Genomic DNA, 15,605 nt, shown 5'->3' on the forward strand with positions numbered 1-15,605 from the left:
CTATAGATTGTGCATTACAGACAATACATCCTAGACTGGGCTCTATAGACTGTGGATTACAGACAGTATATCCTAGACTATGCCCTATAAACTGTGCATTACAGACTGTGCATTAAAGACAGTACATTCTAGACCATGCCCTATAGACTGTACATTACAGACAGTGCATCATAGACTGTGCCCTATAGACTGTGCATTACAGACTGTGCATTAAAGACAGTACATTCTAGACCATGCCCTATAGACTGTACATTACAGACAGTGCATCATAGACTATGCCCTATAGACTCTGCATTACAGACAGTACATTCTAGGCTGTGCCCTATAGACTGTGCATTACAGAGAATGCATCCTAGACTAATCCCTATAGACTGTGCATTAAAGACAATACATTCTAGACCATGCCCTATAGACTGTGCATTACAGACAGGGTATCCTCGACTGTGCCCTATAGACTGTGGATTACAGACAGTACATCCTAGACTATGCCCTATAGACTGTGCATTACAGATAATACATCCTAGACTGTGCATTACAGACAATACATCCTAGACTGGGCTCTATAGACTGTGGATTACAGACAGTACATCCTAGACTATGCCCTATAAACTGTGCATTACAGACTGTTCATTAAAGACAGTACATTCTAGACCATGCCCTATAGACTGTATATTACAGACAGTACATTCTAGACCATGCCCTATAGACTGTACATTACAGACAGTGCATCATAGACGATGCCCTATAGACTCTGCATTACAGACAGTACATTCTAGGCTGTGCCCTACAGACTGTGCATTACAGACAATGCATCCTAGACTAATCCCTATAGACTGTGCATTAAAGACAGTACATTCTAGACCATGCCCTATAGACTGTGCATTACAGACAGGGTATCCTCGACTGTGCCCTATAGACTGTGGATTACAAACAGTACGTCCTAGATTATGCCCTTTAGACTGCGCATTACAGATAATACATCCTAGACTGGGCCTTACAGACAGTACATCCTAGACTGTGCATTACAGACTGTGCATTAAAGACAGTACATTCTAGACCATGCCCTATAGACTGTACATTACAGACAGTGCATCATAGACTATGCCCTATAGACTGTACATTACAGACAGTTCATCATAGACTATGCCCTATAGACTCTGCATTACAGACAGTGCATCCTAGACTAAGCCCTATAGACTGTGCATACAGTCTAGACCATACCCTATAGACTGTACATTATAGACAGTATATCCTAGACTTTGCCCTATAGACTGTACATTACAGACAGTGCATCCTAGACTATGCCCTATAGACTGTGCATACATTCTAGACCATACCCTATAGGCTGTACATTATAGAAAGTATATCCTAGACTATGCCCTATAGACTGTGCTTTACAGACTGTGCATTAAAGACAGTACATCCTAGACTATGCCCTACAGACTGTACATTATAGAGAGTACATCCTAGAATATGCCCTATAGACTGTGCAATACAGACAGTAAATCCTAGACTTTGCCCTATAGACTGTGCATTACAGACAGTACATCGTAGACTGGGCCTTACAGACTGTGCATCCTAGACTGTGCCCTATAGAGTGCGCATTACAGACTGTGCATTACAGACAGTGCATCATAGACGATGCCCTATAGACTCTGCATTACAGACAGTAATACTAGACTGTACCTTATAGACTGTGAATCATACACTGTACATCACATACTGCACCCTGCATTTGACTGAGAGCCCTATACACATAGTGCATTATAGACTTCACATTGTAGCCTGTGGACTAAAGGTCACACACCCTCACCCAGACATTCTTCACAATCACCTCCTTTGGCGGTGTATGTAGGGCTTTTGTTAGCAGTGCTCCTCGCAGTGACTCATTAAGGATAAGGGAATGCTTTGCAATCTTTGCCATGCTAAATCATCCCATCTTCTTGGTGTTTTGAACAATTTGGTAAAAAAATTAAAAAGGGCCAATGACCCAGTGGCCTTGAGATTTGGGGGGGTACACTCTGGGAGGCAATGGTGGCCCTGAAGGCATGGACGTGGACGTTAGATGCTGAAGAAGTGCGATGTGATTATTAAGCACAGTAGAGGAATAGATCCCTCTAAACACGGGCTAATCAGCCATCCGAGGTATTTTTAGCGATCTCAGTAATAAAAGTGTTTATTAATTCGCAGTAATCTCCAAACGTGACACCTACTCCAGCCGTGAGCTAAATGAATGTGATGAGTTTAAAGCAGTCCTTGGATTTAACTCCGCCGCCCCCGCTCGCCTCCCATCCAGCCACTTTTAGGTTGGAGAAATCTTATGCTGACGTTACATCTCTACGGGAGAGAAGGAGTTAATTCTGAGCCCTACATTAGTTACCATGGCAACTAGAAATTGTTGAGAAACACAAATATATATCTGAGCACCTCCCCCCCCTCCTGAAGCTCTGTGTGGAGACGACATCTCAGGAATAGCAGGAATGTAAAGCAGGCTGGTCGGTGGGCAATGAAGGTCGGTCTATCCCGAATGACTGGCTGGCTCGCCAAATGTGTCATAGGTCACTCAAGGGAAATGATACTTTGTTTTCAGCAATTGCTCTTAAAGCGGAGTTCCGCCAAAAAAAAAAAATAAACAAAAGTCAGCAGCTACAAATACTGCAGCTGCTGACTTTTAAAATAAGGACACTTACCTGTCCATGGAGCCCGCGATGTCCTCACCCGAAGCCGACCCCTCCCTCGGCTCCCGGGTGGAGCCGCTGGAATTGCTAGTAAGGGTTTTAGGAAGTGAAGTCTGGTTCCCTACTGCACATGCGCGAGTTGCGCTGCGCGTTCTGAGTGGTCCCTGCTGTCTTCTGGGACCTGTGTGGTCCCTGCTGTCTTCTGGGACAAGCCGTAGATTGCCACAAATACTCCAAATACTACAAAAAGCATAGCTGCTAACTTTTAATGAACCAACACTTACCTGCCCCATGGTCCAGCGACGCGGCCACCCGGAGGCTAGCTCCACTCCCCCTCCTCTCCTCGGCGCTGTCATGGTAACTGTGGGCACCCGGCCGTGACAGCTTACGGCCAGGCACGCACTGCACATGCGCGAGTCGCGCTGCGCTCTCCTATTGGCAAGCCGATCTTCTGGGACCTGAGTTGTGTCCCAGAAGATTGCTGGCAGGGAGGGGCCGCCTAGGGCGAGAGCAGGAGTCGCCTAGGCGGCTGAAGATAGGAAGCAGGAAGTGGGACAGAAAGTCCCTCGAAAAAAAGGGTACACACTCCCCCCCCCCCAAAAAAAAATGACATGCCAAATGTGTCATGTCAGGGGGCGAGGAGTGCTTAAAGCGGAAGTTCCACTTTTGGGTGGAACTCCGCTTGAATGACTTCACATTTGTAAGTGGCCATCATTGGTCATTTATATTGTTGGTAAAGTGGTCAGTATCCCGCTTGGAGGGCTGATAAGATTAAATCAGTTGGTTACATAAAGAATATGATGTTCTTATATATATTACTATGCAGAGTTTGTATATACCACTATACAGCCAAAAGTTTTTGGACACCTGACCTTCACAGCTACTCTATGGCCAAAAGTATGTGGACCTCTAATCACAGATGACTGAATTAAGCAGTGGCGGCTGGTGCCCAAAATTTTTGGGGGGGGCACAAACAAACCGAAAAATTCTGAAAAAAAAAACCATCAATTGCAGCCTCACTGTACCATCAAACGCAGCCACTGTGCCATAAAATGCAGCCACTGTGCCATCAAACGCAGCCACTGTGCCATCAAGCGCAGCCACTGTGCCCATCAAACGCAGCCACTGTGCCCATCAAACGCAGCCACTGTGCCATCAAACACAGCCACTGTGCCCATCAATTTCCGCCACTGTGCCCAAACGCAGCCACTGTGCCCATCAAACACAGCCACTGTGTCCATCAATTGCCGCCACTGTGCCCATCAATTGCCGCCACTGTGCCCATCAATTGCCGCCACTGTGCCCATCAAATGCAGCCACTGTGCCCATCAAACGCAGCCACTGTGCCCATCAAACGCAGCCACTGTGCCATATCAAATGCTCTCACTGCGCCATATCAAATGCTGCCACTGCGCCATATCAAATGCTCCCACTGTGCCATATCAAATGCTGCCACTGTGCCCCATCAAATGCTCCCACTGTGCCCCATCAAATGCTCCCACTGTGCCCCATCAAATGCTCCCACTGTGCCCCATCAAATGCTCCCACTGTGCCCCATCAAACGCTCCCACTGTGCCCCATCAAATGCTGCCAGTGTGCCCCCCACCCGCCGTCTGCACTTACCCTGTCTCAGTGGGACAGCTCCTCGATGCTGTCTTCTCCCGTCTTGGCCCAGCATGGCGCTCGCAGGTCACCTTTTTTGACGCCCATTATAGCCTATGGCTCTAATCAGGTGCTTCAAAAAAAAAAACCCTGCCGCTGTAATTCTGGTGCCCAAAAAGGGGCCAGGCGCCTGAATAGCGGGTGGCAGCGGGCACTGAAAACTGTGAGGCCAAGTTCACCATCCTAGTCAAAGCAGAGCAAAATTTGCAAAAAAAGCACACCCATCTGTAACAGATGTCTCTTACCTTTGCAGACCGGTTCGCTCTCATTCCAGTGGGGATCAGCTGGGTCCACGCACTCTATGACCGGCGGGCCTTGTTCAAGCATGTACCCCGCATTACAGGAGAAGGAAACCAGGGTCCCCACAGAGAAGAGGGGGTCTGTGGTACTGAAATTCCCATGGGCCAAAAAAGGCTCATAACACCGCGTCTCAGAAAACACTAACAGAGAGAGAGAAAAAAAATGAAAAAGTTGAGCGGATTGGTCATTTTGATTTTGAGGTGGGGATATTAAAAGATCAGTTTACCCACCAAGCAATATTTCATTTTGGAGTCTAAACCAAGTTTTCTTGACCTTTCACATTTCCAGTAAATTCTGAAGTTCCTGGCTCTTTTCTCACCTTAACGTACTGAGCGACAACCATGGCAAAATTTCACAACCTTGTAGTAGATGACCTCGCGCATGCGCAGTAGAGAACCAGCTGTGAAGCCGCAAGGCTTCACTGCCAGTTTCCCTTACAGGCAACATCGGCTGGGGTGCCAATATCGATGGATTCCAGGAAAGGTACGTTTCAGAATATTAAAAGTCAGCTACAGTATGGCGGAACTATGCTTTTAAGTTCACCTTTTTTTCTAAATTCCAGCTCCCCTGTATACCACTATACTATTTTTCCCAACGGTTTTCAATGTAGGGGACATTTTTCACACAGACTATTTTAGCAGGGGTTCCCTGAGACCCAAAAATTATTTTAAGGGTTCCTCTTGAGTAAAAAGGCTGGGAAAGGCTGCTTTAAATGCAAAGTTCACCTTTTTTCTAAATTCCAGCTCCCCTTTGTACCAATATACCACGTATTTCTGTTGCATAAATATAAAAGCTTTCTATGTTTTTTAAGACAAGGCCTTACCTTAGCCCCTAGTGTGTTCCATACCCTGTTTCCCCGAAAATAAGACCTAGCGTGATGGTCGGTGATGGCTGCAATATAAGCCCTACCCCCCAAAGAAGCCCTAGTTAAAGTCCTTGTAGGTCTTATTTTCAGGGTAGGGCTTATTTTCAGGGAAACAGGGTAGGGCTTATTTGGGGGGCAGGGCTTATATTGCAGCCATCACCGACAATCACGCTAGGTCTTATTTTGGGGGAAACAGGGTAGAAAAGTTCATGATTTCCTGGTATGTAGATTTAGGACATGAAAACCAGTTAGACACAGGAAGGATATCAACAGCTGACCTCACTAGCACACACCCTGCACCCATTTATGTTTGCACCACAGCCTTCTTACTCAAGAGGAACCTTTGAAATAATTTTTGGGTCTCAGGGAACCCCTGCTAAAATCTAGGGTCAGTGGGAAAAATGTCCCTTACATTGGAAACCATTGGGAAAAATACTATTGGTGGTCAGAATGCCCACTTTCCAGACAGCTAAAAAGATTATTGGTGTCCTGGCTCTGACAAGTGGCATTAGACCCAGAACTATGCAGGCACCATCAGATAGGAGGTCAATCAACCACAGCTCAAGGAACCTCTAACAACCTTTGAAGGAGCCCCAGGGTTCCATGGACCATGGTTGAGAATGACTGGATTAAAGGGTCAGTCCAACCAAAACTAACATTTAATCCCTTCCCACCTTCCTGACCTGCTATGTTTGTCTTCTTCTATTTAACCCAGCTTGCCTCTGACCTGTCTCTGGATTCTTGTCTACCTCTTGTGACCTCAGCCTGTATTTTGGCCTCTGCATTCTGCCTTCTAATTTAGTACCTTACTGCCCGGCTCTTAACTGACCTTGGCCTGTTTCCTCAGGCTGCCTCTGCCTGATGTTCCTGTACCTCACTGTCCAGCTGATGGTAACTTTGGTCTGCATCCTGATGCTGCTCCTGCCTTCTGACTTGGTAAGTCGCTGCCCGGGTGTAGATGACCTTCAGGTTGTATTGCAGCTACTGAATTGTTCCTTCTGCATTTCTACATCTGATCCTTACCTGGTGGTCCATAATCAGCCAGAATCCGCTGAGCTGCCTGTAACATTGGCCCATGTGCCACTCTGTGCCCTCACATCTCCAGTCCCCACTGCCAAGGGTGTTGGACAAGAGGTTCAAGAGAAGCCCTCTTTTCACCTCGATCCGCACCAGGTACCTGATCAGTAAGAATGAACAGCCTAGCCTAGGGTCTCTTTAACACCTATGTTGTCCTCTTTCGTTTCTTTTGTAATTAGAATCTATGTATATCCATATCTGTAAATAAACCAAACCCTTATTTAAGATCTAGTTGACCTTCATTATCATGACAAACTAATTTTAGAGCTCGTTTTACAAGAAGTGAATAATTAGTTAAAGTTGATTACAATTTGTCAGGAGGTTTATTCAGTACAGTTTGTCAAGGGAAAGATGGAGTGCCAAACACAAGGAGTGGACGATACCCTTTGGCACCTTCCATTGTCTTCCCACAAGATGTCCATGGCCATATATAAAACATTTACACAATTTTCTGTTACCCTCCAAGAAAAATTGTTTTGTGAGACACAGCCACGTGAACCAGGATAGAACCATGACAAGTTTATACCAACTATCAGGCCTACAATGAGACTAATCATGCACCTTTATTTAGTAGTAAGGATCAATTCTTTTAAAGAAAATTACAGACAATGAGAGTTGTATACAGCCATTAAAAACCCCTACTGCCCGATATTCAACTATATAAGTTCACCTCTACTTCAGGAAGGTTTAGGGAAATGGCGTACCTTCATAGCGCAGGCTGAGCAGAAGAGGTGCAGTTGGGTTCTCAGAGACCAGCTCGATGTAAAGAGATTGGGCATCGCTCAGCAGACCCCGCTCCGGGGCATCATCTATATCAGAGTCGTAGATCAATGGGGAGAGGGTGGAGCTACCAGAGTGAACCACCAACCTGCAGGGAGGGTAAGAGATGGGTGAGAGAAAGAGAGCAAAGGGAAGAGAGACCAAGGCAAGAAGGGACCCATACTCTAGAAGGAAGGGGGCAGGGCTACACAGAGGGGTAGGCAGAACAGGCAACTGCCTTGGGTACTTCAGCAGGAAGGGGGGGTGCAAAAAGGGCAGGAACTGCAACCTATATTGTTGAAATAGTTTACAGCTCATGGGGATCAGTGCACAGTTTAGCCTTTTACCTTTGAGTGCTAAAGAACCTTATCTGGTTGGTGGGCAGTTTATAACCCAGTTGTCAAAATCACGCTTTTACATTTTTAAAATAAAGATTTATATAGCAGTGCTTTTAGTGAAATTCCTCTGATGTGACAATGGTTGGTAATCATCTACCACTGTGTCTTAGATGTAAAAAAAAGTCCCATATATGTGACTTCACCAATCCAATCCACTTGCTGTAGATTTCCACAACATGAAGGAGACCTCTGTGATTGCTAAATCTTTTGCCACCACAACATCTAAATCAAAGGCTTACCGGAGGGATGGACCTCAGAGTGAAGATGTCATTATGCACATGAGTGTGCTACAGTTCCCATAAAGGTTTCATGAATGGTCCACAGCCACAGCTTCCACTTCAAGTATCCCATCAAATCACTGATGTCCACAATATAAAAAACACTCAAAAAGTGCAGATCATCCAAAGGTGATTTATTAAAGCACATCTAAAAAATGCTTCCAAAGCTTTTAAATTATGCCGCCACTTAGTTTACAACGTGCGTGCTAACGTCAGCACCCAGAAACTCTATCATTTGTATTTCGTCACTAAATGACATCCTCAGGGGGCGTTCCTTAGTGACGAAATGTGTAGGGTTGAGCTTCTGGATGTTGACAACAAACAATTCAAAAACACAAAAGAAATCCCCTATTTTACCTAAATAAATTATCTGGATTCTGAATTTGGAATGACATGTCTGGGTGGCTTTATCCTCAGATGGCCATTAACGAGTGGAGGGTTGTTAGGGAAGGGACTGACCTGTCATTGTCCTCATCCAAAGAGACTCTCTCGAAGTGCAGATGCAGCCGCTGTCCTTCAGATGCCTCAATTAGCCAATGGCAGCTCAGGTTGTTGCTGTGGATTGCGGTGACATCAGGGGCCACAATGCGTCCGATGGTGGCGTTACGTATCACACCTCCGCAAGTTGCTGGATTACATATGTAAAGAATACATTTTTAGGGATTATGTACATTCTGTCTGTGCAAGGGGCCACTCAGCCCTCCATCACAATGAGTTTCTGTACCTCCAAAAGAGTTGGTAAGCCTAAGAAGTTATAACCTTGTAGGTGGGTAGGGGGCGGAGTCAAGGGTTGACTCGGGGGGAGGAGTCCCTGCACATATAAGGTATTACATCTGCACCCAGACAGATTCAAATAACTCTTCTATGCAACCATTGATGGATTATATTTTTTAGATTACATATCAATATGCTGCTGTGATTGGCTCATGCCTTTCCTGCTGCTTTATCCAAAACTAGAAAAAAAAAAAATGTTGGACTTGGATATACTTTGCAGGAAAGGCATGAGCCAATCACAGCAGCATATTGATATGTAATCTAAAAAAATATAATCCATCAATGGTTGCATAGAAGAGTTATTTGAATCTGTCTGGGTGCAGATATAATACCTGATATGTGCAGGAACTCCTCCCCCCGAGTCACCCCTTGACTCCACCCCTTACCCACCTCTCAGTACCACCCCTTTTAGAGAATGCAGAACAAGTATCATTTTGTGGTGCTAAGTATTTTGTATGGAATTTGTTAATGATAAGAAAGGCAGTAAAATAGATCTAGCAACAACGGACACCCCAGCGACAATGGACTTCCAAAAGCCAGCAACAGTAGATCCCTCCCAGCATTGATTGACCCCCTGCAACATAAGTCTCACCCCCAGCAACAATAGATCGCCCACCAGCAACAGTAGACCCCCCTGCAAAAATATATCCCCTCCAGCAACGATGGATTCCCCAGCAGCCAGCATCAATAGAACCCTCCAGCACACCCCAGTACCCCTTGCCATTCAGTTCTGAAGGTGCCGGAACTGCGTTCCTCCACGTTCCTGCTGAAAAAAAGTCCTGTATATGTTTTATATATATCTATAGATAAATATATCTATAGATATATATATATATATATCTATATCTATATCTATATATAGATATAGATATATATCTATATCTATATATATATAAAAATATATACTGTATTGAAGTACCACCTAGCAGTGTAACACAGTCCCCATCACCTCCACCTTCTGCCCAGCCCTCCTCACCTGCACATACTGGCGCTTTGCCACTCCATTGCGGGCGGGTAATGTTCAGACAGACCAGGGAGTCTACACCCTTCAGCGTGAACCCAGGGGCACAGTGAAAGTTAGCGGTTCCTCCTGGGTGGAGGTCCGTGACAGTTACTTCTCCGTTATCCGGTCGCGGAGGGAAGACACAGCTCAGGACGTAGGCTGAGAAGATAATTAAGTACACATCCATTGAGTTATTCAGTATAATTAGGAGTATAAAACTCCCTCTCTCATCATTAGGCTTTAATTTATTTTACATAATGGTGATAAAGTATGATACAACCAAGCAATAAAATATTAACATAGGGAAAAGCGTAAAGGCGAAGAACACAGGTCGGGAAATTGAAGGACACACCTTGGTAGCGCAGTTTGAAGGCCCCTGGGCTGGTGACACGATAGGTTTGAAAGCGTACTGCAATGTGATTGGTTGGGCTACGGATCACCTGACCCTCAGCCATCAGGGTCTCATTGGCCAGCAGAAAGCGGCGGTCTTCCTCCACGCCCTCGATGCTCAGAGCCTCCTCTTTGGACAAGTTCAGCTTCTCCACCTAAAAATAGGTCCTGGTTATGAATACATTTCCTTGTGCACTGTGACAAACGTCTGTATCAGTGTAATAAATGGGCACCTTCATTCATATCATAAATATGTATAAAAGTTATTATATGGTAAGCACAAAGTTCTACGTGTCTCTTTTATAAAAGGCTTCCTGGCAGGTAACTATAATTCATGGGGCCCCAGAGCAAAACTTTGATTGGGGCCCTTAGTGACCTCTCTCTGTCATGTCTTCTAGCGTCAACCGGGACAATAAAGTAATTGATTTTAACATAAAGTGTGCCTACATCAAAGATGGGTAGCAGGAGAACGGTCAGCATAGACCAGTGGTCTCCAAACTGCCGCCCTGGGGCCGGATGTGGCACTTTGCTTTCCTTATTTGGACCTCTGGGCACTATTCCCCCCACTGACACCAACAATGGGGCACTATTCCTCTCACGGACACCAATGATGGGGCACTATTACTCCTACTGACACCAATGATGGGGCACGATTCCTCCCACTGACACCAATGATGGGGCACGATTCCTCCCACTGACACCAACAATGGGGCACGATTCCTCCCACTGACACCAACAATGGGGCACGATTCCTCCCACTGACACCAACAATGGGGCACGATTCCTCCCACTGACACCAATGATGGAGTCCTATTCCTTCCACTGACACCAATGATGGGGCACGATTCCTCCCACTGACACCAACAATGGGGCAGGATTCCTCCCACTGACACCAGTGATGGAGTACTATTCCTCCCACTGACCCCAATGATGGGACACGATTCCTCCCACTGACACCAACAATGGCCACTATTCCTCTCACAGACACCAATGATGGAGCACTATTCCTCTCATGGACACCAATGATGGAGTACTATTCCTCCCACTGACACCAATGATGGGGCACTGTCCCCTCCCCCCCCATTGACACCAATGATGGAGCACTATTCCTCCCACTGACATCAATGAAAGAGCACTCAAGAGAAAAGGACCTGCTCAGCTAATGAAAGAGCACTATTCCTCCTACTGACACCAAGAATGGGGCACTACTCCTCCCACTGACAGCAAAGATGGGGCCCTATTTCTCCCATTGACACCAATGATGGAGTACTATTCCTCCCATTGACACCAACAATGGGGCACTATATAAACCTTTGTAAAAGAAGGATAATAAACTGGCCATTTTTTTTAGAAAGTTTGGATCCCCCTGGCATAGACAGTACACCAATGGGGACCAGTGAGGGGGATAGAAGTTGCTTGGGTGGAGCAGCAGTGCAGGGAAATAACTTTAAATGTACTTAGTAACTTACTGGTATTTTTTTAGCATCCACTGATTTTTTATGAAGTATAAAAGCCAGAAAGTGACGAGCATGCTTTATTATTCAGTAGAAAAATGTAAAAAGTGTATTATTATTTGAATTATACATTATTACATACTCATTAGTGTTCCTACGCACAATTCCTCTATAACATTAACGTGGTTGTAAACCCTTCCATATACTCAGTGAAGTGACTGGCCTCAGGTGATACAGATTAAACAAAACATAAGTTGTACCTGTTTAGCTGCAGTCTTCTCTTCTCTACATTCGCTCAAAGTGCTGAACTTACACAGGATCTCTCAGCTCTGAATAGCAAGGGGCGGAGAGCTGAAGTTACATCAGTGAGGAAAGCTCTGAGAGCTGATTGGAGGGAAGAGACACCCCCCCCCCTTTTCAAAACAGGAACACAGCTGAGGCTGTCAATCAGCTGGAGTTCCCTCCCCCTGTCACCATTTTCCTCTTCGTGTCAGGAAAAATCCTGAGAAGTGATTCATGCTGATAGAAGAGGAAGGAGGCAGTGGACAGAAATGACACTTAGTGCTGTGGATTGAGACACTAAAGCAGAGGTCTCTAATCTTTCTAAACAAAGGGCCAGTTTACTGCCCTTGAAACTTTAGGGGGGCTGGACTGTGGCCAGTAGGAGTAGAAAATGCCATAGAAAAAAATGACATCATTGGTGTCAGGAATAGTGCCCCATCATTGGTGTCAGTGGGAGGAATAATTCCCCATCACTGGTATCAGTGGGAGGAATAATGCCCCATTATTGGTGTCAGTGGGAGGAATAGTGCCCCATCATTGGTGTCAGTGGGAGGAATGGTGCCCCATCATCGGGTCAGTGGGAGGAATAGTGCCGCATAATTGGTGTGAATGAGAGAAATAGTGCCCCATCATTGTTATCAGTGGGAGGAATAGTGCCCCATCATTGGTGTCAGTGGGAGGAATAGTGTCCCATCATTGGTGTCAGTGGGAGGAATAGTGCCCCATCGTTGGTGTGAATGGGAGGAATAGTGTCCCATCATTTGTATCAGTGGAAGGAATAGTGCCCCATCATTGGTGTTAATGGGAGGAGCAGTGCCCCATCATTGGTACCAGTGGGAGGAATAGTGTCCCATCATTGGTGTCAGTGGGAGGAATAGTGTCCCATCATTGGTATCAGTGGGAGGAATAGTGTCCCATCATTGGTGTCAGTGGGAGGAATAGTGCCCCATCATTGATATCAGTTGGCGGAATATTGCCCCATCATTGGTGTTAATGGGAGGAATAGTACCCCAAGGGCCGGATAAAGGCAAACAAAGGGCCACATCCGGCCCGCGGGCCGCAGTTTGGGGACCCCTGCACTAGAAGGATATGCTTTGTTCATATTTCATGTCTGAGGTTTACAATCACTTTACAAGCTTCATTTTTTTTTTTTTTTTGCAGAATTACGAACCTCGAATTTATTCATTTGTAGCTAAGAATCTTTTAGGGTGAGGAACAATGAATGAAGCATAAAGGGTTAATATTAGGGGCAGGGCCCTCCTGTACCTTTTTGTATTGAACTGTACTGTAATTGTGTTGTCTCCCCTATACATTGTAAAGCGCTGCGTAAACTGTTGGCGCTATATAAATCGTGTATAATAATAATATAATAATATTAGAGGGCTGACTAGAAGGCAATAAATCTACTCCCAGTGGGGGGAAGCAAGGGAGATCAGTACCGGATCCGTGTCATCTTAACATGCACAACCTCCCTAGTTGCCCCCACCAACAGAAAAAAAAAAACCCAAGCCCCATGGCAGCCACAATATATCAAAATTAAATTTGATTTGTTTATTTGTTGCGTCAGTGTAACATTCCAGGCATTTAATGCCTCTCATCGTAAATTGTCCTGACCATGCCTTGCAACCAACATCAGCAGCGATAATAATGATTACCCCCCCAGGATGCCTTAATCAGCCCAGTACATGCTTCATTCACTAACACCAAGCCCTGAGGAAGGGAGACCCTCAACCACCAAAACCCGTTGGCTGTTTATGATAAAAAGAGTCTGAAAAAAAAATGTCTCTGGACTTTTTACATTCTGATTTTGGGGGCTTTTCTAATTTCACACTCAGTTCATATTTCGTAGAGAAGGGTGTCAGCTATGAGACTTACCCGAATCTCCACTCCATAACCGAGGTACACGGACACACTGTACGTACAGTCCAGACCACCAAAGAAACTTCCACCAGAGTATTCCGGAGCCTCCAGAATACCCTCCAACTCCGAAATATTGTTGTTACACAGAACTGGAAGAACAGGAGAAATGCAGACAATATCAATATACCACATTTAGGAATAATGTCAGCTTTGCAAGAAATAAATTATAAATAGAGAGCAGTGATGTCATCCCCAAATACCCTACAGTGATACTTCAGGTCTAGGTAGAGTCTTGTGGGCTCCTGGTAAGCTCCTGGTTTCCTATGGCTATGCTAGTAGTGAGATCTCCCAGTCATAATTCCCAGCTCTGCTACTGCACACTCGAGAGTTTTAGGGGTTCCCACCCATCTTTGTTGGCTCTGACTCCTCCTTCTACTGTCTACATAGCATAAAATACATAACAATCCAGTAAGGAGGGTCGGAACCCCTCGTAATGGTCACATCAGGTGCCTAGACCTGGGAACTCAGCACAGGGATGGTGGGAACCCCTCATAATGGGCACAGTAGGTGTACAGACCTGAGAACTCAGCACAGGGATGGTGCGAACCCCTCATCATAGGCACAGCAGGTGTACAGACCTGGGAACTCAGCACAGGGATGGTGGGAACCCCTCAAAATGGACACAACTGGTTTGCCAACCCAGGAACTCAGCACAGGGATGGTGGGAACCCCTCATAATGGGCACAGCCGGTGTGCCAACCTGGTAACTCAGCACAGGGATGGTGGGAACCTCTCATAATAGGCACAGTAGGTGTACAGACCTGAGAACTCAGCACAGGAATGGTGCGAACCCCTCATAATGGTCACAGCAGGTGTACAGACCCGGGAACTCAGCACAGGGATGGTGGGAACCCCTCATAATAGGCACAGCAGGTGTACAGACCTGGGAACTCAGCACAGGGATGGTGGGAACCCTTCATAATGGGCACAGCTGGTGTGCCAATCTGGTAACTCAGAACAGGGATGGTAGGAACCCCTCATAAATTGCACAGCAGGTATACAGACCTAGGAACTCAGCACAGGGATGGTGGGAACCCCTCAAAATGGACACAACTGGTTTGCCAACCCAGGAACTCAGCACAGGGATGGTGGGAACCCCTCATAATGGGCACAGCCGGTGTGCCAACCTGGTAACTCAGCACAGGGATGGTGGGAACCTCTCATAATAGGCACAGTAGGTGTACAGACCTGAGAACTCAGCACAGGAATGGTGCGAACCCCTCATAATGATCACAGCAGGTGTACAGACCCGGGAACTCAGCACAGGGATGGTGGGAACCCCTCATAATGGGCACAGCAGGTATACAGACCTGGAAACTCAGCACAGGGATGGTGGGAACCCCTCGTAATAGGCACAGCAGGTGTACAGACCCAGGAACTCAGCACAGGGATGGTGGGAACCCCTCGTAATGGGCACAGCAGGTGTACAGACCCAGGAACTCAGCACAGGGATGGTGGGAACCCCTCGTAATGGGCACAGCAGGTGTACAGACCCAGGAACTCAGCACAGGGATGGTGGGAACCCCTCGTAATGGGCACAGCAGGTGTACAGACCCAGGAACTCAGCACAGGGATGGTGGGAACCCCTCGTAATGGGCACAGCAGGTGTACAGACCCAGGAACTCAGCACAGGGATGGTGGGAACCCCTCGTAATGGGCACAGCAGGTGTACAGACCTGGAAACTCAGCATAGAGATGGTTGGGACCTCTCATTATGGGCACAGCTGATGTGCTGAACAGGAAAACTCAGTGCAGGGATGGTGTG

General features: G+C 46.2%; 1 protein-coding gene across 1 annotated transcript in view; it reads right to left on the reverse strand.

Moving 5' to 3' along the window:
• Positions 1-15,605, reverse strand: part of SEZ6L2 (seizure related 6 homolog like 2) — a 65,688-nt gene that overhangs the window by 27,373 nt on the left and 22,710 nt on the right. Inside the window, exons 4-9 of the mRNA XM_073635955.1 lie at positions 13,796-13,929; positions 10,147-10,339; positions 9,768-9,953; positions 8,477-8,645; positions 7,287-7,450; positions 4,586-4,780 (exon numbers count right to left, since the gene is read on the reverse strand). Coding sequence (XP_073492056.1) covers positions 4,586-4,780; positions 7,287-7,450; positions 8,477-8,645; positions 9,768-9,953; positions 10,147-10,339; positions 13,796-13,929 — 1,041 coding nt within the window. The remainder of the gene's footprint in view (positions 1-4,585; positions 4,781-7,286; positions 7,451-8,476; positions 8,646-9,767; positions 9,954-10,146; positions 10,340-13,795; positions 13,930-15,605) is intronic.

This window comes from Aquarana catesbeiana, linkage group LG06 (assembly GCF_042186555.1).
Source record: "Aquarana catesbeiana isolate 2022-GZ linkage group LG06, ASM4218655v1, whole genome shotgun sequence".
NCBI lineage: Eukaryota > Metazoa > Chordata > Amphibia > Anura > Ranidae > Aquarana > Aquarana catesbeiana.